Source organism: Siphateles boraxobius, unplaced genomic scaffold (assembly GCF_051911475.1).
Source record: "Siphateles boraxobius isolate OS27281-9 unplaced genomic scaffold, OSU_SipBor_1 25, whole genome shotgun sequence".
In the NCBI taxonomy this organism is placed as follows: Eukaryota; Metazoa; Chordata; class Actinopteri; order Cypriniformes; family Leuciscidae; genus Siphateles; species Siphateles boraxobius.
This window is the reverse complement of record NW_027508866.1, coordinates 52,040-79,508: the sequence shown is the minus strand read 5'-3', so window position 1 is coordinate 79,508 and position 27,469 is coordinate 52,040. Positions and strand designations below refer to the sequence as shown.

The 27,469-nt window shown below is 38.5% G+C and overlaps 2 protein-coding genes across 2 annotated transcripts; both read right to left on the bottom strand.

The window, feature by feature from the left end:
• Positions 1-347: 347 nt before the first annotated feature.
• Positions 348-4,880, bottom strand: foxf2a (forkhead box F2a). The gene is made up of 2 exons (XM_077242039.1): positions 2,986-4,880; positions 348-1,174 (listed from the first exon to the last, which is right to left on the bottom strand). Exons 1-2 carry the CDS (start codon positions 3,974-3,976, stop codon positions 1,005-1,007), a joined length of 1,161 nt encoding a protein of 386 aa, XP_077098154.1. The 5' UTR covers positions 3,977-4,880; the 3' UTR covers positions 348-1,004.
• A 3,858-nt stretch (positions 4,881-8,738) lies between these two features.
• On the bottom strand, positions 8,739-10,383 carry foxq1a (forkhead box Q1a). The gene has a single exon (XM_077242038.1). It carries the CDS (start codon positions 10,058-10,060, stop codon positions 9,206-9,208), a length of 855 nt encoding a protein of 284 aa, XP_077098153.1. The 5' UTR covers positions 10,061-10,383; the 3' UTR covers positions 8,739-9,205.
• Between the last annotated feature and the right edge of the window lie 17,086 nt (positions 10,384-27,469).

Sequence of the window (27,469 nt, the reverse complement as noted above, 5' to 3'; positions counted from 1 at the left end):
ATATTGGTCATAATTTGGAAAGTGTAACTTCTTTGTTTGTCAGAGTTATGTTGTCTTAACTGTCGTAACCCAGTTTCATCGTTTATTATCTCTACTGTATCCGTTTTTACATGTTTATTTTTACAACAATCCAAGAAGGACGTTTTCTTTTCTCCTGAAGTGCGTATTTCATTGTGAAGAAGCCAGTTGTTTTTATTTATAAAATGTACTTTTAAAGGCAATTGCATAAATAAATACAATGAAAAAATATTGCTGTTTCAAATATTTTTGCGGTTTTTTTTTTTTATCCAGACAAACAAATAACTCATTTAAATATTAAGCAATACATGAATAAATACACTTACTGATTTTGAGAATACATCGTTTTATTGTAATGTACATAACTGTTTTGTCAACTTGTTAAACTACTAAAAGTGCAATCATTATTATTCTATGAAGGTTTCCGTAGGCCTCTTTCCTTTTACACAAGAAATTACCCACAGATCCACACATTTCACCCCTGGACATATAAGAGGTGGGAAAAGAAACACACATACGATTTAGACAAAATAAGATGATTTGTGTTGAAGTGGGTTTGTGACACGTATCAAATCCCACTCCACTGAATTCTGTCAATTCTGTATTTCGCGCGCGGTGTTGCTGAGTGCATCTAAAATAACTAGGGTTCATTTTACTACGACTTTATTATGCTCAGTTATTGAACATATTCCCCTCTCATCCTCATTGCAAATGTGCTCAATTCATACAAAAGACTTGGCTATTGATTATGGGCTGGGATAAACCCGATTTTCATATCTCCTTTTTTGCAGAAGTTTCGAGTTTTTTCCAAGATAGTATATATTTCATAAACTTCCCACCACTCCCTCTGGAGTCCTCAGTTCCGATCAGTTCATTTCTTCCTTCATGGTTTCTCTCAGTGAGATCATTTGTTCTTCGTCGACACACACACACGCAATCTCGTCATTTCCGAGCTCAGTCCGTACGTGAGGATTTATGATTTTAAATTACATAACGCATGGCTTGACATCTTGACAGACTCCCTGGTGATGATGCAGCTGATGGTGATAATAGGATCCACTGCTGGAGGGATGAAACGATGTGATGCCGTTGAAGTTCAGCACAAAGTCTTTTCTGTCACAGACTGGCGATGAGTGGCTTTGGTATCGAGACATTCCTACTGACGAAAATCAAAGACAATTATTAATATATAATATCGCCAACGAAAGTAGGCTTGCAATCTTCTTAGAAGTGCATGCTTTCTATCACACTGTCAGTTTACAGCAATTGAATATCTTTTTTTTTATGTTTAGAAGACTTTTTATCCACACACAAGATTCTATATTCTATAGTCATTTCAACGCCATTTCAGTCTTTAAAGAACAATGGCAATGGTTTTTTTTTATTATAAATATTTGTAAATTAATAATAATATTATTTAACATTAAAATAATATTAAATTGCTGTTCAATCAACATCCAATTCCCTCTTTTGTTCGTTTCAATGCATTATTCGAATTTTATAAATTAATGTTCTTATCATTAACATTTTTAAAAACATATTTTTCGGTCACCTGAACCGAAGCAGCGCATATAATACAGTCCGAATCTATTACCTCTTTAGTTTTAAAAATAAAGGTTCTTTACTGGCATTGATGGTTCCATGAAAAACATTATTGGAACATTTCCATTCCACAAAAGAATATTTACAGTGGAAACAGGTTATTTAGATTTTTTTTCAATAGGCTTCGCTCTAAAGAAAATTCGTCCTTTCTTAAGAACTGATCACTGAAAGATTCTCTGTGGAACCCAGAATGATTCTTCTATTGCATTCTAGAAAACCTCCTTTAGGAACATTTTTTTTAAAGAGTGGGATTTCATTACCAATCCACTGGCAAAGGCGGCATTGTTTTCGTAACCTTAAGAAATGAACGGGAAAAAATGAGGCCTTCAGACATTTGCTATTTTCCTAATTAGACTGTTTCTCCTAAACAAAATTGCAGGAAAATCCACTTCTTAATTACCACGCACAAACTTTAATTCATAACATCGGACCAGGAACACGTAAGCTAAAACTTCTTAGGCCTCTGAAAATAATTTACTCATAAGCAACTTTTCCTACTTTGAGGAAATAAAACAAGAATGATTGAACGGTGGGCTACATATGATATGTGATTCGTGGCTTTTTCAAATATCATATTGTATTATTTTTGTAAATTAATATGGATGAATAGGTAGGCTATAACGGAAACAACAATTGGTGATACAAATGTATAGCCTATTTATAAACACTGATGAAGTTCTTCGATATGCAATGCTACATTGATAGGCCTACATCGAGAAAAAATATAGGCTTGAGTAACTTGTTTAAACTCGCTGCTTTTGTGGCCTACAAATATGATTTTAAGATTGATTTGCATGCTTAAATTGTGTGGTATTTAGTCAGGCTTTCTTTAAATGAGAATTTATCTAAGAAAAAAATAACAAGTTGGTTACACTTTATTTTAAGGTGTCTTTGTTACATTGTAATTATACATTTACGTAACTACACTGTAAAATGTAGCTATATGATCAATTATTTATGACATGTTTTTACATTGCTATAACTCATCAAAATAAGTTACGATTTTGCTGAAATAAGAACTTTTTTATAATTTAAAACTAGATTCAACTCGGTTTGAAAAGTAATTTAAGTTAAATTACTTACACATCCAAGTTGATTCTACTAAAAAGATTAAGGCATCATTTTTTTTAACAGTGTAGGCCTACATTAATGTTTGGTTTGATTTGGATTTGGGTTAGTTGCTTGTAATTATGCATAATTTATAATTATTACTAGATTACTAGTTACTACATGTAACAATGACACTGTAAGATAACTGTAAGCGTTAAAACATTTTATTTTAGAATAACAGCAGGTAGGCTACATACATCCTGATTAACTTTATATGCGTATATTAAAGCGAGCGTGTGTGCAGTGGCGCTTCACCTGAGATGTCGGCCGAGTCTCTGCCGTTGTGATGCAGGTAGCTTTGCTCCAGAGAGCCGTACGGAGGCATGCTCGAGTGTAATCCAGAGGAGGTCGGGCTGCTGGAGGTCAGTGGCTGCTGTTTAATGTAAGGAGACACTCCTGATGAAGCCCAGTGTGCCGAGGCGGCTCCATACGGCGAGTGGCACTCCAGAGAGCCGCTCATGGCCGCCGGGGGCGAGTGAAGCGGGCTGTTGCTGCTGTCCGGACCGTACTCGCCGTTAGAAGCGACTTGACACGCTGTCATGTACGTGGAGCCCGGACTCGATGACATGTGTGAGACATGATGCCCTGCACTGAGGCCATCGTAACCCGCGTGAACGCCAGGCACCGCGTTGGTCATCATGTCCAGGTTATAGCCGTTGGCGTGGCAGGCCAGAGACGAGGAGGGCGACTGGAAGTCAAAGTTCTGCGGCAGCATTGAAGCCCCGAAGCCGATCCCGTTCATCATGCGGTACATGGGTTTGAGAGCCTGGCACTTCCTTCGGAAACCGCGGGGCCTGCGTCGAAAAGAGCCCTCCTCGAACATGAACTCGCTCCCGGGGTCGATCGTCCAATAATGGCCTTTACCCGGCCGCCCGAGGCCCTTGGGAAGTTTAATGAAACATTCGTTGAGAGACAAATTGTGTCTGACCGAATTTTTCCAGCCCTGGTAGGAACCCCTAAAGAACGGGAAGCGAGCCTGGAGGAACTGATAAATTTCACTCAGCGTCAGCCTTTTGGTCGGAGAGCTCTGTATCGCCATGACTATAAGAGCGATGTAGGAATAAGGTGGCTTTTCAGGGCGTCTCATGCCCGAGTTGGACTTTTTGCCTTTGGTGCCGGTCGCAGTCGTGCTCTCCAGCGCCGTTTGTGTGCTCTGAAGCGCCGAGTGCATCGCGCCGCTGGACGCCGGGCTGGATCTGAGGGGAGGCGGCGGGTCAAGCTGTTGCTGAGGGCTTTCCGTCGTCATTGCTAAAGCCTTGCTGCTGAATGGATGTAAAACGCCAGGTCAGTCTTTAAAAAAATAAATAAGTCAAACCCACCCAGACTAGAAAAGAAAAGAGAAAACGATAGGTACTCCAAGAAAATCTCTGTTAAAAGCCTGCAGTGACTCCTCTTTAAGGCGGCCGAGGTCAGTGCGCCACAACTGTGCTCTGCTCGCAGGACGCGCTCCTCGCTGAAGCCACCAGCTGTGTGTCGCCAGGATAGCGACCCCTCCTTAGTCTCTTGGTGGCCATCGTGAGGACTAATCCTTTAAGAGAAGGAAACTCAATGCTCCAGAGTCCTCTGGCGCAAAGACGTGCAGCCAAACAAAACGCGACCACCTATCAATTCGTAAATCTCTCTCTGCCCCCTAGATCCCCACTAAATTCCTCCCAAGAAATCTCCTCAAACTGTGGAGACCCACCCCTTTTCCATGTCTGGCATGCCTCCAGCTATCGGTCTGGCAGGAGGCTGTGCAGAGTCCGAGTGGAGAGACTCCCCACCTCCCCTCTGACAACCTAAATACACGCAATAACGCCATTTATCAAGCCTAGTCCGACATTTCAATCAACAGCGCCACACGCCAAACACCGGGGCGAACGCTGTCAGACCTCCAGTAATTAATGGCGTGTTTTGGTGAGAGTTCTGGCACTAATAGATGGGAGGTTGAAATAGGAACGCACTTCTTGTGAGTATTGCTCGAGCGTTTGACCAACGAAAAAACAGCCGGATAACGTGCGAAGTAAAGGTTCGTTGCTTCGCCAAAGAGAGAAGAATGTGAGCGCGTAAGGCAGTGACCTGGTTGAGCATCTCGTCAAGTTAAGCATGATGGGGGTGGGCGAAAAAAGTCCCTCTCCAAGTGTATACAAGTTCTTGTAAAGGGCTGTTCTGGATAAATGATTTTGACATGAGTGGAAGCAGGCTTTTTCCATCAGCCGCTGCGCCAGTGCTCGGATACCACACACAGCGCAGTGTCAGTTTACCGTCCCGGACCCCGATCATCCCCCCTGAGAGGACGACTAATTAATTGTGGAAAGTGAGCTTAATTGGCCATACGAAAAAAAACTCCAACATCCATGATTAGCGTGAAAGAAAAACACAAAAAAGTCGCTTGACTTCATTTTAATGATTTAATTAATAATTTTTCAATAGAATCGTTGTCAATTTATAATATAAAAATAACAGTAATAATAGGGTACAACGTGGCTAAAGGCACACCTTAGGAAATAATGGGCTTTTCACTATTATCAGAGTGCAGAATAAATATATGTATGATTTTGTGTGAAAATAAATCATAAAAGTTGTTTGTTAGTTTGTTTAAGAATCTTAAATGCACGAGTTGAACTTTTGACCCACGGACACACGGGATTCAGAAAGGATACAAATACACTTTAGCTAAAACTATTTGAATTCAATAATGTCTAAGTTAATACTTGTTCAAAAAAATCTCTTTGGCAAAGTTTGTACTTTTTTCTGTTTATTTTGATAACAATTTTGATAAATAAAAGAATTCGTTTTTGTTCAATAAATATACTGTCATTAAAATATCTTTGTATGTAAAAATATACTTAGCTTAAAAAATACATAAACAAAATTATTTTGGAAAGTAAGGATTCTGATAGCATTTAAGAAGATCCCATAATAATTTAATATAGCTTTACAAAAGTAACAATAAATTGTTTTTTGTATTATATTAAATTATTCATATAATATTTTTAAAATAGGATAGTCTAATTGTAGCCTAAATATGGCGATTATATGTATGGTGGACCAACTTAATAAATTATATGTATCATCTGAATCTAACCATATCTAAACCATTTGCATAAATCTAACTCACGTCAACAAATGGAAAAGCCAGCAAGCTGTTTATGATCATGTTAATTATTGTTTCTTCCACCCCGACAGAAGGAGCGCTTTTTACCCCAAATACCATATTTTTACATATTCTTTCTTTATTGAAAAGACTGTTGCTTTAATTAGCTTGAACAAAACCAAAATCATTAACATGATATTTGTCTCAAAATACATTCAATGATTTTAGCGGTACTTATATCTACACAATTAAAAAAATACATCATATATTAGATCAAACTTTGCGTCAAGGATCATACAAATTTCCACGTGCATCTTAAAGCGATGTTTTGGAAAGCGCAGCGGCAAGTTTGTGTGCCATCTAGTGGTTTAGAGGAAAATCTAATCAAATGGACCTTTTACCCTGGTGCACCTTTAGCCCTGTTGTAGGCTACCATAATAATAATTATTATTATAATAACAACAACATATGTCATGCTTTATATTAAGTAGACGGTTCTATAATTAACAAATTTTGTTTTATTATCATTACACGTAAAAATGATTATTTAAAACAAATATCCGTGTGTATATTTACTTGTCTGTAAACTAATATATTCTGGTGAAAGCCTCTTAAAGTTGAAACAATAACCCAACGCTGCAATTTGTATTTTTTTTTTTTCATATGGCTTCGTCACGAATACACGCGCACTAATGCTGCGATTCCGAAGGCAATTTTCACAACCATGCCTCATAGGCAGAAACAAGCAGCCTCACATCTTTATCAAAGACAACAAAAGGATGTGAAGATAAAATCAGCCCTCGTCATAACAATAAGGGTAAAGAAAATAATCGCCCTAAAAAAATCCCCGGCAACATCAAACCCGCTGTCCCTGCTGCGTTCAGGATGTGCGCTTGGCTTGGAGAAACCGTGCTCGGTGCTAAAGAAAAATACGTGAAAGACTTTGAAGGTTTAACGCCTGAGACTCTCGTTGTTGCATAGACTGCTGGATTCCTCTACTGTTGTTCGTGACCTTTACACTAAAACTGCCCAACTGACGAGGAGTCTCTGAGGCCGACTGGCACGGCAGAGATGTCGATATTAGAGGTTTTTTACTCTCCGCGTGACAGGGGGACGGATATTTTGCAGTTCTGGGCAGAAAATATAAATATTGAATTGCTAAATATATCTGTGTCCGTTCTCGGGGAAACTCAGCGAGGAATAAAACAAAGCACTGAGTTCTCGAGGCGCCTACGAATGACGAATGTTTCTCCCCCTCGCGAGCCCAACAACTTCAGCAATTGTTTAAATTTCGATCAAACAAATAAACTGCATGATAATAACAAAGATTACACTCTTTGGGGAATTGCTGACGTGGGTTTTAATATTCCCTGCATCTACATATGTTTTCTTTTTTTAAGAAAACATATGAATCAGGCCTAATTAAAATGTAGTCCACAATATTTTAATATAGCCAAATATCATTTGACCATGTGAATGACCTTTGATTTTAATAATCCTTATTCTCGTTATGTTTAGGCTAGTAGCCGGTATTGTAGGCCTACATTGTATCCTGTAGGTTGCAGTATAGTCTCTCCAGCCCTTTAAACGCCATTAATGGCAACAGGCCTCGTCAGTGTGATTGGTTATAATGACTTTCTCATTGACGTCATATAACATAATACATAGAAGTTGAGGTCGATTTTTTTTTAACTTTGCCAGGAGGTGGTTGTTTGATGAGTGTTGCAGACATAACATGATGTCAATTTAAGTTATTTTAATAACGACATTCGTGACTAATTTATTTAGTGTATATAGGATCTAGTGCTCAGTGAATAGTCTCTATCTATCTATCTATCTATCTATCTATCTATCTATCTATCTATCTATCTATCTATCTATCTATCTATCTATCTGTTAAATGTCATAAATATATTATTTCTATATATCATATGGATATGTAGCTCTACATATATTGTCACAGCACTATATTGTTTGTTTTTGTTTTATTTTGCACAAACTATTGTATACATTACTCACTTTCTTATATTTTTCTATTTTTTCCAAACCTTGTGAGCTGCTTAACTTTCGTTGTTTTAATGACAATAACAATACGATTCTATTCTACTCTATAAAGGACACAGATATATGGACATTTTATCTACTTGTGTGCTATCCATCCTCCTGCGCACGCGAATGCTAATATTCACCTTTTTTAGGCAACTACTTTAACTTATTAATTCGCCATTTGATCCTGCATTTGATATCATAGTTCCCCAAATCCAGCTTTTGAAACGGTCTGCTTTTTATGAAAATGGAATATCTATCTATTGAGGCGTGTCTATTTTCCCAAAACAAAGTAAAAAACAAAACGAGTGAAACTAACAATAATAGACTAAGAAGAAGAACAAAACTACTGCTATTACTAATAATAAGAACACGATGAAAAGTGTTGAAGAGCCTTTAAAGCAGAGACGAGGACAGATTCAGATTTACAAATTAAGCGTTATGGCTTTTAATATGTTAGTAGGTAAATCATACTTGGCCTTGAAATCTGAGTCATGTCATCTTATCTTCAGGACCGCGGACAGCTCGTTTGGGACTTTTCCAGCGTGCATCCTACCGGGGGTTTATATTGATTTTTAATTTAATATTCACTGCTGCCGCGAAATGAAGCTGATTTATCTTGTTTTGTTGTCCTTCACCAAAGTCTCAAAATTGCCACGCACAAAGTGCCCACTTGTACAGATATACTGTACAAGTTTGAAGGATTTGGGAATTATTTGGACACACAAACAAAAGTATGAAAACATTATAATATTTTACATTTATGAACATTTTATGATGATTCGTGAAAATGTAGGCTACTATTTGCACACATGACAGAATTCACAGAATATCTTTTTAAAAACATATGGCGATAAAATCATTGACTGATAGGAATCAATTCGTGTTCAATTTTAAAGCATGTTTTATTATTCAATATAAAATGTGCATGCATTCTGCAGGTAAAATAGTAAACATTAATTCCAGTTAACGAGATTGACGCAGGAACCTCACTTTCATCATGAAATGAGTTTGTCTCTCGAATAGCTCTTGAATAGCAAATCTGAAATAAACACAGGTATCAAATTTATATTTCATAAGAACCTTTTGAGGCGCCTGGTTCAACACATTTAAAGTCAAATAAATACATTGAAAACAACTTAGAACAACACAACCGTTCAGTAGCACAGAAAAAAATAGTCTATTAAATAGTTCACAACTTTGTCTTTTCACTCCTTTTCATTTTGCATAAAAAAACTTCCGGAACTAGAGGCGATTTATGCAAGCGGATGAAATGTGTTTTGCAAAAATGTCTGTGTCAAGTCACAAGTGCTCAGAAAGTGCCGAAGTTCCCCACACCCTAGACCAGCAATATTATGACAACAAATACTCAATCCTGAACGGGCTGTACGCGGGCACGGGTGTGTGCGGGATCGAGAGGCACTCGGATGGGGGCAGGAAAGGGAAAAAGTCTCGTTGGTGACGGCAGCTGATCGCAGGGTTCTCGGGAGACCCATAGGAGCCCCGCATGACATAGGGCATCATGTCCACTCCCCCCTGCCAGGTGTCAGGTTTGTGAACAGGGCGTTCCTCTTTCCTGAAAGGTCTGCTGAGGATGCTGTCGATTGCGAAAGAGCTCGTGAACTTGACGCTGGAAGGAGGCGTCGCGATAGAGTCCCTGCATGTGTCCCCTACAGCAGCTTGGCTCGGCCCCTCTGGCTCCTTGCCGGATTTTTTGTTGATACGCTTTCTCCTCCGACGAAACACTCCGTCCGCGAAGGTGTACTCGCTGTGCGGGTTCAGCATCCAGTAGTTGTCCTTTCCCCACGGCCTGGAGGGATCCCGCAGCACCTTCAGAAAGCAGTCGTTCAGGGACAGATTGTGCCTCACTGAGTTCCTCCAGCCGGTGTAGGTGCCTCTAAAAAACGGGAACTTTTTCATGAGGTAGTCATTGATTTCAGCCAAAGTGAGACGGCCTGAGTCCGAGTCCCGGATGGCCATGGCGATGAGAGCGATGTAAGAGTACGGGGGCTTGGGTCTCCGCGTATAGGGCTTGGCTTTGCTCTCGGCATCCGAAGGAACAGGTGCGGGACTGTGCGCAACGCAGTCTCCATCCGAGCCCAGCTCGTCCTCCGCGGACATCGGCGACGGGACACTGCCCTCGGCGTCGCTGCACAGCTCCACGGGCTTGGAGTCGTAGTGACCCCCGCAGAAAACTTCCAGTTTCATTCTGTGACAGTATTAACTGTACGCGCAAAAGCCACTCTGATGAAAAAAAGTTCCCCAGAAATGCGCTAGAATAGCCACGCGCGCTGTCAAACACAATCCCGAGTGTGAGAGTGACAGGAGCTGTACCTGCTGAAGATAAAGCACTTCACATCCCGAGCGCGCGCTCAGCTGTCTAATATAGCAGCTCACCTCCGGGTAAGCCTACAGGGGGCGGGGCCTCGGGAGCTGACTTTAAGTCTTAAAAAAAATCTTAAATCTTACAAAAACACTCAAGGATCATGCACACCCTGTTTTGAAATAAAGCGGTCGAGCGTATGTGGACAAACATCGCTTTTAGACTCGTGATGAATTGCTTTGTTGATGTGAAACGGGTTGGGTTTCGTCAATGTAAGGTGGGTTCACCTGCGTCTTTGCTCACCTTTATTCCACGCACTCCCAGAGGAGTTTCACTTCGGGAAACCAGGTGGCGTGCGTTTATCAGACATCACACACCTTGTGCGCAGTGCAGTCAAAGGAAACCTTTACGATGCACAGTCTTGATTTTAAATATAATAAAGTTACAACTTAATCGTTTTGACAAACCAGGTTTGTCAGACTTTTTATGGTGTTGTATTTGATTCGGCAACATACTGTGTTGTAATAATTTCCAAACCTTTTTATGTCAGTTTAGATGCGTCAATCACATTCTAATGAGCTTATTTTTTAATACACTTATTAGAGTAATAGAACAACAGGTTGATTACTTTTAAAAAAAAACTAAAAAAATCGATATCCTGTTTAGCATCCTACTCATACACGTATATTGAATTAATGATGAATGCCATTTATGCGTGTAAATAAGACGCACAATGCCAATTATGAGTTCCGTGTAAATTAAAGCTGTCTTCTAATTTTCAAACATTTAGGCAGCAGGTTTAAACTCGAGTTAGATTGCAAAGATTTTATTCATGAAAGACATTTTTACATAAGCAGGAAGAATTATGGAATCAGGTGTAATGGTTTCATAGGTGTGCGCTCTTAGAAAAAAAAGGTTCACTGGAGTTCTATATAGAACCCTAGGGTTATTGACTTAACTTTAAAGAACACTTTATGCCAAAAAAAAGGTTACTATAAGGCGAAATGTCTTTACTCATCATTACAGTATTATGCAATCATTTATTATTCCCCCCAGTGATAAAGTATACGTTTACAAACTGTTTTATTCACATTTTTTATTAAAAATAAAATCAAAACAGAATGAATCAAAACCAAATCCATAAAATAGTACAAGGATGGGAACCCCTATAGCATCTGAAAGAAAGAAAAAACTTCTATATAGAGCTTTTTTTTGTTTGTTTGTTTGTTTAGTGTTTAAGTAGGAAATAAGCTAGATATAACTGATTCTGTCTTTTGGTCGTCTGAATGTCTCTTTGAAACACTAAACTGACGTCATTCAGATAACAGTGACACACAGCAGCAGAGTTACTGTGACGTTCTTCTCTAGTTCAGTTACACACAGACACATACATTTGATATGCTTCAGTGTCATGACACTCAATTATTTGTGCCCAGACCTCTTAATTTAAAAGAAAAGCATTTATTAATTTCATACATACACAGTATATGGTTTGATAGGATTAATAATTTGTACGCTACGTTTAAAATTTCCTGATTTCTTTGTGTATCACAATGAAGAAAAGTCTAAAAAAAGGCTTTCTCTATCTCACCTGCTCTAAGTTCAAGTTCACACACTCACTCGTACTAATTGGTCATGAGATAGCGTTGGCAACATCGCAACTATGACGAGAAGAACCAGGTGTGCTTGAGCATTCTGTCCTTTTTAGGGTCGCATCTTCTGACCTCATGTCCTGTTTTTGGTTCGTTTAGATGTTTTTAACCACACCAGAGTTTTGTTTGGGAGCAGACCGAGAACCATCTTTTCTGCACTGGTGCACATCAGGGTTCGGGACACAGCGTTCACACTTATTCGAATTAACCTTACTAACAGAGTTTGTTTTAATCGAGCCAAACCTATAATGCGAACCTAAGTACACCAACTACCAACTATTAGCACACAGTAACACCACAAAACAATATGGCTACTGCATTTAGTATGTGTGATATGTGAAATAGGCCTACGAGTTTATCAAAACCATCTGCTTTCAGTCAGACTGTGGTGACAGTTAAAAAAATGAAGCCGTAGTTTCAATCAGTGCTAGAGTTGTCTATACATAATAAGCATTTGAAATGTGGTCATTTTTGTATCTGAGGGTGTTGATTCATAGGATTTATAGGAAATATACACATTTTTATGAAGAAAATGCAATGGTTTGATACACTGTCCTAGTCCTCAAGAATCAGTGCCAATATGAATTCCTTTTCATTAAAATCAATGGTTTCTGATGCATTCTCTCCTCTGCCAATCAGCATAGAGAGGAGAAAGACCCACTGTCAAGTTTATTATGCTACATATTTATAATGAAGAGTTTACTAAGTCACAGAATCTACTGGATGACAGACAACATCATGCTCCAATCTCAGCGTTTTGAAGATCTGCTCGTTGTTTTCCATTAACCTGTTGCACTAAGACTCAGTGCCATGCTTGGTCTCACAGATTTCGTGTGTGAGGTTGGTGTGCCATTGAAGAATGACACTCTTACCAGCTACCTGGGCAGTCTAAACCGCAACTCAAATATTTAGATAACAGAAATCTCTCATGAAGTGCTATGCAGATATTCATTAATGTGTGAGAAGAGGTTTACCACACACTCTTCACAGTTGGCTCATTGGACGAAGTAGTAATTTTCTGCGCCCATACTGTGTGAGACCACAAGAACGCTGGTAAAAACACCTGCTATACCTCATTACAAGTTCCCTTCAAAATAGACTTTTACTGTGTAGAAATGAGACTGTGAAAACAATTAAAGGGTGTGACAGAAAAAAGCATGATGATGGCATACGTCTCTCGCTTATTAAAATAGATAATCAAGTATAATAAGTTCCATTGAATGTCCACAACATGTTATTTAGAACTCACCTTTACAATTCAAATTTCAAAAGGCAAGATTGGTCTATTTAGTGACTCAAATTATGTAATGTACAATCTCAATTCGTTTTATGGATATAATTTTAAGGTTCGCTCATTTCTGAAAAGCAAACAGTCAGAGCTAATTAAATCTGTCAAATGTCATAAAGAGATCGTCCACCACAGAAAATGTACAGCTTGTTTTTAAGGAACATGAGTAACTCTAATAATGATATTTGGTTACACTTTACAATAAGGTTCCATTTGTAAGCATTAGTTAAACTGGACTTAACAATGAGCAAAATATATTTATAAAAGCATTTGTTAACCTGGATCACAAAACCAGTCAGATGTAGCACGGGTATATTTGTGGCAATAGCCAACAATACATTGTATGGGTCAAAATTATCAAATTTTGTCTATGCCAAAAACCATTAGGATATTAGGATATAAGTAAAGATCATGTTCCATGAATATATTTTGTAAATGTCCTACCGTAAACATATAAAACATTTATTTTTGTGAGTGAATGCAGCACAATCACGAACATGATTGGACAATTTTAAAGGTGATTTTCTCAATGTTTAAATTTTATTTGCACCCTCAGATTCCAGATATTAAAATAGTTTAATTTGGCTGAAATTAATTTGCCCCCCTGTGGCTAAATATAATTCAGCTTTCAGATGATGTATAAATCTCAGTTTAAAAAAATGTACCCGTGTGACTGGTTTTGTGGTCCAGAGTCACATTTATTGATCTTTGTTAATGTTAATTAGTAAAAGTATTAGTATTTTAACATTAGTAAATATGTTAATAAATGTTGTAGAAGCATTTTAACTTATTGTAAACTAATGTTAACAAATTAAATGTAATTTTAAAGGCTTATCGAGATTTGCATTGAATCAGGACTTTTTTTTAATAATCACATTGTTTTTATTAGACATGAAAATAACGTTGGCATTAGTGGAATTGCATTACATGGTTCAAATCATACTTATCTGACCGTTACCAATTTAGCAAATGAAGAGATGTCATACCGATCATAAGTTCAGTATGGAGTACCTCAAGGCTCAGTACTAGGACCATTGGTTTTCATCCTGTACATGCTATGGGAGATACAGTATCATAAGGAAGCATGACATTAGTTTTGCTGATGATGTTCAGCTCTATATTTCTTTGCGCCCTGATGAAACTTACCAATTCACAAAATGAACGGAATGCATAGCTAATTTAAAAACTTGGATGACTAGTACTTCCCTACTTAATAAAACAAACAAACAGATATTCTAATTATTGGACCAAAAACCTCCACTCATAACCCTTGATGGCTGCTCTGTTAAGTCTTCGTCATCCGTTAGGAGCCTGGGTCGCCTCTAGCTTGCTTTGTTTGGGACACCTAATATTCAACAGTATTATTGATCTGACTGTACTGACACTGTTGTATGAGAACTGAATTGACTTTAGCTGAACAACAGCCTGTTATCACTGTAAAGCTGCTTTGAAACAATCTTTATTGTATAAAGTGCTATATAAATAAAGGTAACTTGACGCCACCTGGTTTTATTTTGGATCTTATACCGTTAATTCCGTTATTTGTAAGTAGTTCATTACAACTCGGCCAAAAATTATGATGTGAAATGTCAGGGGCAGAGTTATTTTTCTTCCACCAGTCCAAAAGGAAAGGGTATTCCTCTATGAAAGCCTGGCCTGGACCTGCTTACTCCACACTAGCCTAGCCAAATAAATATGGCACATACTGTGGTCTGCAGCACTGCATTATGCAGGGCAGGTTCGACAGAGAATTATGATGGACCAGTGGAGTTATATGCATATGCACCCTCTAATTTTCCCCTCCTGTGTTTATATGTGGCTTTCCAGAATTAAATTGTTTCCAGTAATCTGGAGCGCACAACTAACAGGCCCAAGCATAAACAGTCGTGAGTGTAGGCCAATCCTGATGGCGTTTTTCTTGAACAATGCGGATGGAATTGAGAAATTTATCAGGAGTAAAGAGCAGCTTTCTTTCTGCTTCTCCATCAGTCTTTGGTTCATTGTTCCTTTGTACTGACAACAGTAATGACCTTCAGACTCAGTAACCTTTTAATGCAGTTTACATTACAATGTTCCTCAGACACCAGACCCATCTATATTATCAACTGAGCAAGTGTCTCCACACCGTTTGGTGTAGCCTTGTAGACTAACCACTGTTGCAATCTCTTTTCCACAGCCTAGAGACTTTCATAATCACAAACAGAAACAGCACTTTAAGCCAGGAGGGATTCTTTCCACACTGTCACATTAGATCTAAAATCATCCAGGAACAGTTGGCACATAGTCCAAAAGTCTTTTTGATAAGTATTGCATGCTTAAATTCAGTGTCTTTTCAATTAATTATGTCTAAAATTAGGTAAAATTTTGTCAAGGTGGGATCAAGCAATATTTAGTCACAAACAAGGTATGTTTCCAATTATTTGGTGCCAACCCTGAGTTTTAGGCACCATGAAAGTGGCTCGGCTTTTAGCGTTGTTCATCGTATCTTGTGCTCCACGGCTGACCGGCTCCAGGTTCTGTTCTAGATCTCAAACCAAAACTGGACCTATCAGCTGTGAGCAAAGGCTGTGTTTACACTTGGTATTAACATGCGACAAACCTGAATCTGGATGTTGTCCACATACATATTAAAAAGACAAGTGTAAACGTGCTTCTGATGGGAATGTTATCGATCAGCATGTCCAGGTTCGGAGGTAGTCGAGGACGTATCTCAGTGTAATGTAAACGCAATCCAGCCATCGTGTCTGCATTCACCTGTGGACGTTACACAAACCCCTCCGCCACTGTCTTTACTCCCCCTCCTCTCTCCTCTCTCTGAGAGCTGTGTGGTTTTGCGATACAGTCGAGTGCGAAGTACAAAGTACAACCCCAAATCAGAAAAAGTTGGGACATTTTGTAAAATGCAATAAAATCAAGAATCTGTTATTTGTTCATTATTAAAAAAAAAAAAAATTTAACTGACAAAAGTACAAAGAAAAGTTTTCCAATGTTTTCACTGACCAACATAATTGTATTTTGTAAATATGAACACATTTTTATTTTGATGGCTGCGACACACCCCAAAAAAGTTGGGACAGAGACATGTTTACCACTGTGTCTCATCACCTTTCCTTTTAATTACACTTTTTAATCATTTGGGAGTTGAGGATACTAATTGTTGGAGTTTTGCTAGTGGAATATTTGCCCAATCTTGTCTGATACAAGACAGCCGCTCAACAGTCTGTGGTCATCATTGCTTTATTCTCCTTTTCATGATGGGTCATACATTTTCCATAAGAGACATATCTGGACTGCAGTAAACAGGCAGGCACATCCCTTCTATGGTGCAGAGTGTCTAGAAACCACTCAGTTTTAGCACGTGCAGAATGAGGCCTGGCATTGTCTTGCTTCCCAGGAAAGATGTCATCTTGATGGCAGTTTTTGTCTCCGTACAATCCAAATACATGCCTACATGCCAATGGTACCTTCACAATAATGCAAGTTACCCATACCGTTTGCAGAGATGCACCTCAATACCAGGACAGATGTTTGCTTTTGCACCTGTCGCTGTTGAAAGTCTGTTTGGTCCCTTTCGTCTTTGGGACTGAGAACTCGATGTCCATTTTCTCCCCAAAACAAGCTGAAACATTGACTCATCTGACCACAGCACACATTTCCACTGTCTTCTAGACCATCTGAGATGAGCTCAGGCCCAGAGAACTCGCCGGCATCTCCACACAGAACTGATGTAAAGCTTTCTCCTTGCGTAACAGAGATTCAAGTGGCATTTCTTGATGCAGCGTCAGACTGTGTTCAGTAAAAACAGTTTTCCAAATTACTCCTGAGCACATGTGTCTGTGTTTAACGGATTAGCATGATGGTATCTTGTACAATGCCATCTGAGGGCTCAAAGGTCACGCACATTCAACAGAGGTCCACTGCCTTACCCAACACAGACTGAGATTTCTCTGGATTCCCTGAATCTTGTGACAATATTATGTATGGAAGATGATGAAAGGAATAAATGCTTTGCAAGCTTGCATTGAGAAATGTGATTTTTTAATTGTTTGACAATTCTCTCTGATATTTGGCACAAAGTGATGAGCCATGACCCATCTTTGCTTAAAAAGACTGAGAAGCACTTTTACACCCAATCACGATACCCTCAACTATTACCAATTCACCTGATCATTGTGGACTGTTTCAAAAGAGTTGGATAATCTAATTTGGATAATCTTTTCACTTTTATTTGGTCTCTGTCCCAACTTTTTTGGGGTGTGTTGCAGCCATCAAAATCAAAATTTGTTCTTATTTACAAAATACAATTATGTTGGTCAGTGGAAACATTGGAAACGTTTCTTTGTACTTTTGTCAGCTAATAAAAGGTTTAAAAGAATGAGCAAATAACAGATTCTTGATTTTATTGCAAAATGTCCCAACTTTTTCTGATTTGGGGTTGTACATCACAAATATACTGAAATGTTTGCCTTTGCACCCGAACGGTACAAAACCATAATTTTTCTGTAAAGAATGCACATTTTTCCCAGCACAGCTGGCAACGTTCTCGGACCCATATGTTTGTCTGTACCGTTTCCATCATGGCATCTATCCACATTATTAGTACTTGCAGCCGCTTCATCCTCCTCATTTTGCGAGATTTGTAAAATGTCTCCTGACTGAAAACTGTTTTTAAAAGAAAACTCACCACTTCAGGTCGACTTCGCACCGGAGCCATACTGAGCGTGACGACGGTGTGACAGTTGCAAATCTTCTAGTAGCTGTGCCAAGCCAAATCTGAATCACCTAATTCCTCAAAAACGTTGTTGAAATATTTTGTCCCATTGATTTTATGGACTCTCTATCTATGGGCTTCTTCCTTGGCTTTATGCCTCTATGGGCCCCTGATTGCCTCATAGACAGTCAAAGATTGCCTGCGAGCTTCTCCTCCTGTCTATACGGTAATTTCTCTACTGTGCGACAGAGAGTTGCGTGGTTATGATGCAATCGTTAGCCTATTTTTACAAAAACAGCTTCTACGGGGGCATAACGTAAGACACAAAGATGTAAAGTTATTCGCTGTCAAAGTGACGCCAAAATGAATGGGAGTCAACGGAATGCTAACAGCAGGTCAAGTTCTGCTACAATGGCGGCCCCCGGGAGGCTTCAGTTTCCGGCTGATGGATTACCCCCTTGATACAGAAGCCACTTGATGTGGACATGTGTAAACGTGTCCTGATTGGTTTATGATCCGATCTGCTTGATCAGATCACGGTGATCGCATGTTAATAACAACTGTAAACGCAGCCAAAGTGACACATGACTGATGCAGTAAAGCCACTCCCCCAGTTTCTCTTAATCCAAATTAAAGGTCACTACATATTAAAAGATTTTTAAGAAATTTTTTTTGATTATTTGTTAAAATGATCTTATATATATTATACCCCTAATCCATTACACTTGAGTAATGTTCATTAAAAGCATTTAGTTTAAATAAACAGATAATATATAAAATACATTTTTTAGAATCAATCTATAAAGCTTTAAAAATGACTACATTTGAGTTTACATGTTCAAGTCTCTGTATTATCAACTATATAAACTAACTTCACAACTTTCACTTGCACTGATATATCAAGATATTTTCTTCTTGCTGTGCAAATGCATTTATATACTTCATTTTCTTAAATCACGGCAGAACAGAGAATTGAATCACACCGACTCTCTCGCGAGAATTGATTCGCAGTTTCTCTATGTTTCAAGACATGTGATTGGCTGTTCGCTTGTGATGTCACACTTTCATATGCATATGCTCCATGATCTCAGGATCAAAGTGTTTATAGAAAAAGTTGATGATCAGTGTCATGGTACCAATAAAGCCTGATTGGATTGTTTTGGTTTTGTCAACTTTAAACTAGTCATGTAATGCTGAGTTTGTTCAACTACCATCATGGTACGAGCCCCAGGAATTTGTGAACATCGTAAGAGATTCCAGAACAGCGAGACAAACACGTTAAAGGGAACATGCCTGTAATTCCAAGCATTTCTTTCTGTTATTTTACTTACACATACAGTAGTACAATGCATTCTTCACATTATATTTCATAAAGCAAATAATCACAGTCATTCTAACCCTTCCATAAATACCCATAAAAGCATGGTTGTTTGGAAATGTGGATGCATTCTAAGGATGACATTAAAATTCCTATCCTAGGCCTGTTTGTAGATGATCATCGATAAATACTGTTCTCAGTTCCCAATTCAAACTTTAAAACTTTTAAACATGATGAAGAATCAAAACCCTTTCATTACATGAAATGGATGGTGAATATTAACAAATATTTCAGGATATAATTATGATGATAAAGAAAGATGCAGTGGAATATTAGACTTACTGCAAAAAAGCAGATATGTGGCGTCTGTCAAAGCACTAGCTGATTTTATTTCTTTTGTAATTATAGTACGAGGATCAGTGGATGAACGTGAATGAAGTTCAAGTTCTTTCACGCTCTTTGATGAGGGGTAGAAATCAGAGACTGGTGCAGAAACAGGTCTTAACCTGCGGAGGCCATTGTGGATCATATATTTTGGTAACAAGGTCTCCTCACCTCGATACTGTATAAAACCTTTGGACTGCCAATGAAACTAACAGAGAACAGTTACTCAACAACGGAAGAGCTGCATTATAGAGTCTGCACACAATGTGATTCAATTTGGTTTCATAGGGTTCTTTTCAGAATTGTAATGAGCTGAGGTGCTTATTTGTAACTTATTTATTTGTGCAGCACAAACCGATCATTTACAGAGCTATATATATTCAGCCGAGATATATTTTACATCAAAACTCATCATAACAGTTGTAAGATTTTTCATCACTCACAAAATACAAAATAAAACAGCTGGTTATGCAGCTTGATATTCCAAACTGGTATTTCTTACAAAATTATTTCAGTGTCTGGTCGTAATTATAAACATACTGGTAGCGCAAATACTGTAGTTTTAACGTTTACTTAATGTTATTCTTCGTTATTTACTTATAGCGTATAATGTAGCCTATCATTCAGCAGATTGACTGAAAATAGCCCAGATAGGACATGTACGTCTTCAAGATGTCTTTTAAAGAGCGCTTTGTCTAGAAACCATCAGCCACTTTAAAAAGTAAGTTTTAAATGCATTCTAAATCATAAACAACTTAATGACATTGTCTAAGGCCCTGTTTACACCAGGTATTAAGACGTGTTTTGGTTGATCGGATCACAAGTAGACGAGGGAGACACATTCCCGTCTACACCTGCTGCTGTTTCAATCCCTCTCTTTTGTCCACTTTCACCCACTTCTGTCCTGATGTCTTCGAGGGGAGGGTCCATGGTCGGGTAAAAGTAGGAACGTTTTCAGATCTTTTGAACTAAGGGATAAAATAAGCGTGTGCAATTTACATATGAACGTGCCCGGAGAAAAACACACAGAGAGCAGCAGCTTTAGTTTCTGCTCTGACAGACACAAGACCAGCCGAACGCTGTGAGTGTGTGTTAGAAATCAGGAATGTTGAGAGAACATTGTGCTTGGGACATTATTTGTCTTCAAACCAAACTTGGGTCTCCAGCCGACAAAGTTTAAATCCCGTTTGACTAGAGCTCTTCTCATAATGTTACGCATTCGGTCAGTAGACGGAGAGAAGACGCTCTTTAGTGGCTGTTTGAACACATTCGATCACATGAGCGATTACACTACAGATGGATGTGGTCGACAGTGGACGAGCTCAAAACATTTTAGACTCCATTTACACCTGTATTTAGTGTCGTCCACTTGTGGCTGTACAGTTTACAGCTGTAGACGGGGCCTAAATGTCTATTTAACATCTGAGAAGAATCGTCTCATAGATGCATTGCAGCAAACACTCTAAAAAATAGACGTCTCTGTGATGTACAGTACATTTGCTATCAGGAAGCTTACATCTGCGTTGCAAAATAAGGTATACAACAGATTGTTCAGCTTCACATTAATAAACAGGAAAATAACAGTGTAAAGGCCCGTTCACACCAAAAACAACAACTATAAAGATGACAATAACATGAACTATATTAGTGTGGATGGAACTATATTAGGCAGGATGGATTCTGATTGGCTGTCAATGTTTTTATTTCAGCCAAAAAAAAAATTTGTTCTGAAAGTGATACTAATTATATAGTTTTGCTGTGCCGTTATCGTTATAGTTGTGATGTGAACTCTGCTATTCTTTTATATTCAGGACTATTACTAGCCAGAACTATAGCCTATATCTTTATTATTATCATTATAGTTATCGTCCTTGTTGTGAACGAGCCTTTGATGTTGTAAAATTCATCAATTATGAAACAAAAACAATTTCAGCTATAAAGCAGCACTACAAATTGAGTGATTGATTGATTGATTGATTGATTGATTGATTGATTGATTGATTGATTGATTGATTGATTGATTGATTGATTGATTGATTGATTGATTGATTGATTAGCCAACTGACCCACTATCGCCGGAACCAACACAACAATAGCGAGAGATTTTCTCTTTCATCCTACCAGAATCGCAGTGGTAATCTCTCCTGCACAGTATGGAGCGAGCGTGCCGTGCCACTCCCCTGGCAGTATCCACACTAACCTTCCCACCTCCCTCTCGCTGCTCTTTTTTCTGTCTAAACTTGAAAAAAGAGCCAAACAACTTACTCACGCATGGGGTTTGCACGAGATGTGCGATCCTACCGTCCCCTCCCCCATCGGAGTCTGTTCTGACTGCCATCTCTCGCACACTCTTTGCTTTTATGTAGAGAAGCAGTGAAAGAGTAATTGTCCTCAGATTAAAGATGACAGAAACAAGGGAAAACCACTTTGTTTGTTGACTTATGCTTTCTCATGTGTTCTCGCCCAGAGGATTTTTTTTTTCTTTACATGATCCAGGAGACATTTCATTTCATAGAATTCCTACTGAGAAATACAAATGCATAACTAAGATTATTATTGTAAGGCAAAAGAGGTATCAATTATTGTGGTTGCAAGCTCTGATCATTGGGAGAACACAGAAGAAAAGTTTTAGTTATCACATTGAGATATCTCACTTTTAACTGCAGACTTTTATCATGGCATGATAATCAGAGCACATTTTGAGACACTGTTGAGATCTTTTGAAACTCAGAAGACACGTTTTTCTATGGAGATTCATCCAAAGAAATTTCACAAAATGTCTCCATATATATTGCTGGTCTCTGAGAGAAACAGAGAGTCCACAATACAAAATAATAAATTATTATTGCCTTATTTTCCATTAAAAAATGATTTATTAGAGAAGAAATGCAAAAGTGCATACATTTTTTAGGGAATATGTCTTGGATAAAAGTTAGTTTTTTAACCCCTTCAACTAATCGTTTGCATGCTTTGTACAAGTTAATATGAATCTTTTGGGTCTAAATGAAAACTTTGTAATATACTTTTATTAAAAATTATCATTAGTATAAGTGTAAGAAAACACTAATTTTACATGGTCAAAAACAGCTCTGTTTTCAGCACGCCGTTTCAGTGCATATGCCTTTAAATGATAATGAGCTTTGCTGACTCCGCCCCTCTAATCTTTGGGGTGTTTTGACACAAATCACGTGGAGTGTTGCCTTGTCAACAGTTGAGGGTATATTTTGCAACAAGAATGTCAGTGGGAGTCTCTGAGGAAACATCTGTGCAACCGTATCAATTTGAACCGGCGTCGGACCCGGAACAAGATGACGGCCCCGAAGAAGTTGGAACAGGACGTTTCTGAATGGTTGGTTAACAATACCACTTTGTTCTATTTTTGTAACTTATGGGTAACTTAGAGTAGTTAGATACAGACGCTATGTGTTTACTTAGCTATGTATAGGTTAGTTCGTTGACAGATTGATGTTGAAAAACTTTTTTGGGGTAAATGTAGGCTTGTCAGTGATGCATAACGTTATCTCAGTGTTAGGTACAACTGTCAGTGCTGAAATATTAACCATAACGTGTTGTTCATTATAAACGTGGGATTCTGAATTATATTGAGAACGTCGTCACGTTACAGAGATTTGCAAAGATTTATATTTAAAGGTTAATAAAACGTTACACTCACTTCTTCTGGAGGTGCAGCAGGAACACGAATAGTTGGTACCGATTCTGTTTTCAGGACCAGCTTCTTAGCAAAACCAGAATTACACTGACCCTCGTTTATAAAGCAGTCTGGTGAGAAATGATTAGCGCAAACATAAAAGCATTTACGTTGATCGTTGGAAATATTCCCTTCAAAAATAAAACTCAGCCACTGTGTCTTCAGCGGTTCGAATTTAGGAACATTAAAATGACTGCTGAGTTTATTATTACAGCCAAGAACAGAACACCACAATCGCTTAGACGCCATTCTGCTCCAGTGTATCAACAATGGCGGACTACGATGACAGCTCGCTCAGGGCGGGTCTGTGTTGAAACCATAGAAACGCTGCTTTCAATTATCAATCGTGGGAGGGGCGTCCGTTTTATTGACGTCACAAAAACGAACGGCTCAATTTGAGGCAGGGGAAAACATATAAGGAGATTAAAACAAAAACACTGGATGGATTTTTATCATTATATGATGGTTGTGTACAGGCACTGCCAACACACATTTCAGTATAATCAACTTGTAAAAGTGCATGTACCATTATATGACCCCTTTAAAACAAGGGGGAAAAACATTTTGCCTATAGGGTAAGAAAAGTAAACTTAATTTAAGATATGTTCACTGGAAACTAAAATATGCACTTTTGTGTCCCAAATAAGTGTATCTTGTTGCTGGGAAATAATAACAAAAATACTGAATGAGAATTTTTTTCAGTACATTTGTGTTCTTGCTGTAATATATGAGTCAGTTGTATTCTCAGGAAAAACCCTGAGCCCTGTGAGCTCTGTGTGATTGGTGAATGTCTGGTTAAAATCTGTTTTGTACGTCAGGCAACAGATGATCTGAGAGCTAAACTTTCTTACGTTTCAGAGAAAGATCTATATTTGCAGCCAGTCACTATATTGTCAGCATCTGATTGCAGCGATGAAAAAAAAGGGGTTTATTTAACACAAACTCAAAATAAAATACTAAGAATACTAGGAAAACTTGAGCAGAACAACTAAACAATATCCAACATGGACAGACAATGAACAGTAAGAAACACAGTGCTTAAATAACCATGCAAGCTATTCAATGAAATGAACAACAGGTGCAACAACTCAAACAATCAATGAATAACCATCGAAACAAACTGAGACACAGGAAACTAAACGCGTGCAATACCCACCCACAACAGAAACAGATAATGTTTTACACATATAAAAACACACTTAACTGATAGCAACTTGAACTGATATATATTAAAAAATGTCAGTGTCATTGTTTTGTCGCAAGATGCACACCAGTAATGCTTTTAAGGCACGTTTATTAAAGCTACTTAAATGTCCAATTGAACAAAGATCTAATCCTGGTTTAATCTAAGCTTTGTCTGTGAAACCAGGTCTTATTAACTGGAAAATGTGTCAAATTTAAGTGAGTTTATGCTCAAAACAAAAAATAAAAAAAGAAAAGAAAAAACTCTGCAAGTAGGCTCAGAAAATAATTGAAGGGTAAAATATGGATTAAGAAAACCTTTTTTGTTTTTCAGTCCAGAGACCAGTGAAAGTGAAAGTTTTGAAGTCAGAAGATTCTAGAGTTGTATTTGTTTGCTTTACTTGTCAACGTTATATTTCAAACACAACTTGCCCCATACGAGATATGTGGAACAAGCCATGACAGGTCAGGAGCCTGCAGAGACTAGTGTAACTTACTGAAGCAGGAGAGCTTTAAACCAGCTTTCATGCAGCTGATTGTATAATGACAGATTCTAACAAGGGTGCTAATAATTTACTCCTTGACTGACATTCACAAGCTGGTATGGAGATCTGTTGAGCAGCCATCTAGCCGTTACTGTCAGACTCACACACTATCTGGTTTTTTGCTTTCAGTCGGCACCGTTTTCACTTACTCCTTTTTCAACTAAAACCGTAAAACGTTTTATGCATTTTCGTTTTGACAATGGTGTCGTCTGTACGTGAAAGAAGTTCTTACTTTGAGTTTTCTGCGTACATATGATACCACTGTCAAAACAATCCCCATTCATACGGATCCGTACGGAAAAACGCTGTATTCTGCTGCCAGGCCATTAGATGGCGATGAAACACTATAGACTGAACACGTAATACGCATGTGCATGACGTCATCGTCTTCAGAGATTTGCGTTTTTGTTGTTTACACCGAGACCGTTTTCAGAAACTTGCACTTTGAAACCCGTTTAAAAGGAACGAATAATAAATTCAAAAGAATAAAAAGTTTTCCGTTTTTAACAGTTGCCAGAAACAGTGTCGTGTGAACAGCCTCTAAAATTTGTCAAATAGATAAAGGTGTCTTCTGAGTTTCAAAAGATCGTTACAAATCACACTGTACGACATGGATCTAATAAACTTGGGTACGACATGTATGTAGACTGTATGATGATGACACCTATTGAATCGTAGGCTATGACCCAAGTTAGTTTATAAGAATAAAGCGTCATCAGCATGTGCTAGTGGTAAACAAATAGAGCGAGATGAATCACACTTTGGCAATTGTGTTTTTTATGTGCGCTGAAAAAAAGAGGAAGCAAAAGAGGAGAATATGATCATGGCTAGGGAAAAGAGGACAACTTGGCATGCCAGTTTTGCAAATGGAGCTTGAGGTAAGTAGTTTTAGCGCCATGTCGCATTGATCAGTATGCCATTTCATGCAGCATTTTTATTAGCTAGTCAGTAGACGTAGGTCGTAACAGCAAACACACTGAGAGATGATCATGCTAAATTTCTGACACTGTCGAAGGTTATCTTTGGTCTCAAGACTGTGACAACAGCCATCTTTAAACCTCTCTAACTGAACGACGACTGGACCACCGTTTCGGAGCCACAACCACAGAAATCACCAGGATTGGTCATATTTAGTCTGGGACAGACCAAAATCATACAATGTGTACCGGCATTAGAGAGACATCCAAAATGCGCAGTGTTGGGTCTCCATGACCAGGGTTGAGAACCACTGCTTTAAAGCACTATTTGAATAAATGTGACTTGACTTTATCATCATCATATGATGTCACAGCTCGGTTGTTAAGGTGTTTAACGTGTTGCTGTGTGGTCGCTAAGGTGGTCCAGATGGTTGCTGAGTGCTTGCTTAATTTTGCCATGTAATAATTGCAGTGCAACCATGGTAATCTCAGTCAGTCTTTAGGAGTTCAGTGTTTGAATAGAGGTTTTTTCTTGAAAAATCAAGATGAATGCGAATCAACAATCGATAAACTGTGTATTCTGCAGCTATGTTTTTGTGTGCAGATAACACTTTTTCAGTCGTGCCCCATTCTTCGAAGCGAGTCCATCAAAGACAACAATTACAGCTGGCACAGAAATGAAGGAGGGAACACAGTGCTCCTCCTCACCTGTACGTGAACTTGGTTTCTTGCAATCTTAATTGCTGGTGCCGGTGCATTTTTGCTTCCACCTGCTCTGACAGATTGTTTACCGCAGCCCTGAGGTGAGAAGACAACACAACCAAAATAGAAACTTCAGCAGGCAGCAGCCTGTTCCACACAAAGCCGCCCAGGTTATTTACAGCATCTCCATTTATTTTTCACAGGGTTGAAAGGTTCATTTGCAGGTTCGAAGCCACAAATGAGAACGAGAGAAAATGGTTGACGAACAGGCGATTTGAATAACACCAAACTGCAATTGCCAAAGTAAAGCGTTTTATCTTTGTGTTTGATTGTGCTAGTTCACTTCTGTTAGTGTGGTGAGCCATTGTGTTCAGAAGACAAAGTCAAACCCGGTGACCTGTTGAACGTTGAGGTCCTATCTTGTTTGCATACAGTTGTCTGGATGCTGAAGTGTCACAATGTCGACCATTATGGCAAAATCGTAGTGCACAGTTTGAAAGAGCCATGCAATGATACCCCAACAATCTTATCTTTCTCCCAAACCACGGCAGCTTATGCAATGTCAATTACATTCAAATGCACAGTTAAGGGAAGCAAATGCAAAGCAGAACGCTTGTTTTCTGTCTGCTCTGTGAATGATATCTCAGTGAAAATCTCTGGGACTTCCAAGCATATTTTCATGAATCACCGATAACCAGGGGGAGAAATGCTACAGCGAACAACCACCAAAGCAAATGACATTAATTCTGGTAACAATGTCAGACAGTAGTATGAAATCCGTTCACACAAAGATCCTCCCTTGGCTGCTTTACTGTCAACAAAAACTGGATTTTCTCCACTGAATGAATCATAATTCACTTCCGTTTTTCAGTTAACTGAGAAAGTA

Excerpts from the sequence above, each read along its gene's own strand:
- foxq1a (XM_077242038.1), bottom strand. The coding sequence starts at position 10,060 with ATGAAACTGGAAGTTTTCTGCGGGGGTCACTACGACTCCAAGCCCGTG.
- foxf2a (XM_077242039.1), bottom strand. The coding sequence starts at position 3,976 with ATGACGACGGAAAGCCCTCAGCAACAGCTTGACCCGCCGCCTCCCCTC. Across the intron at positions 1,175-2,985 it reads AGACTCGGCCGACATCTCAG|GAATGTCTCGATACCAAAGC; the intron begins GTGAAGCGCCAC and ends TTTCGTCAGTAG.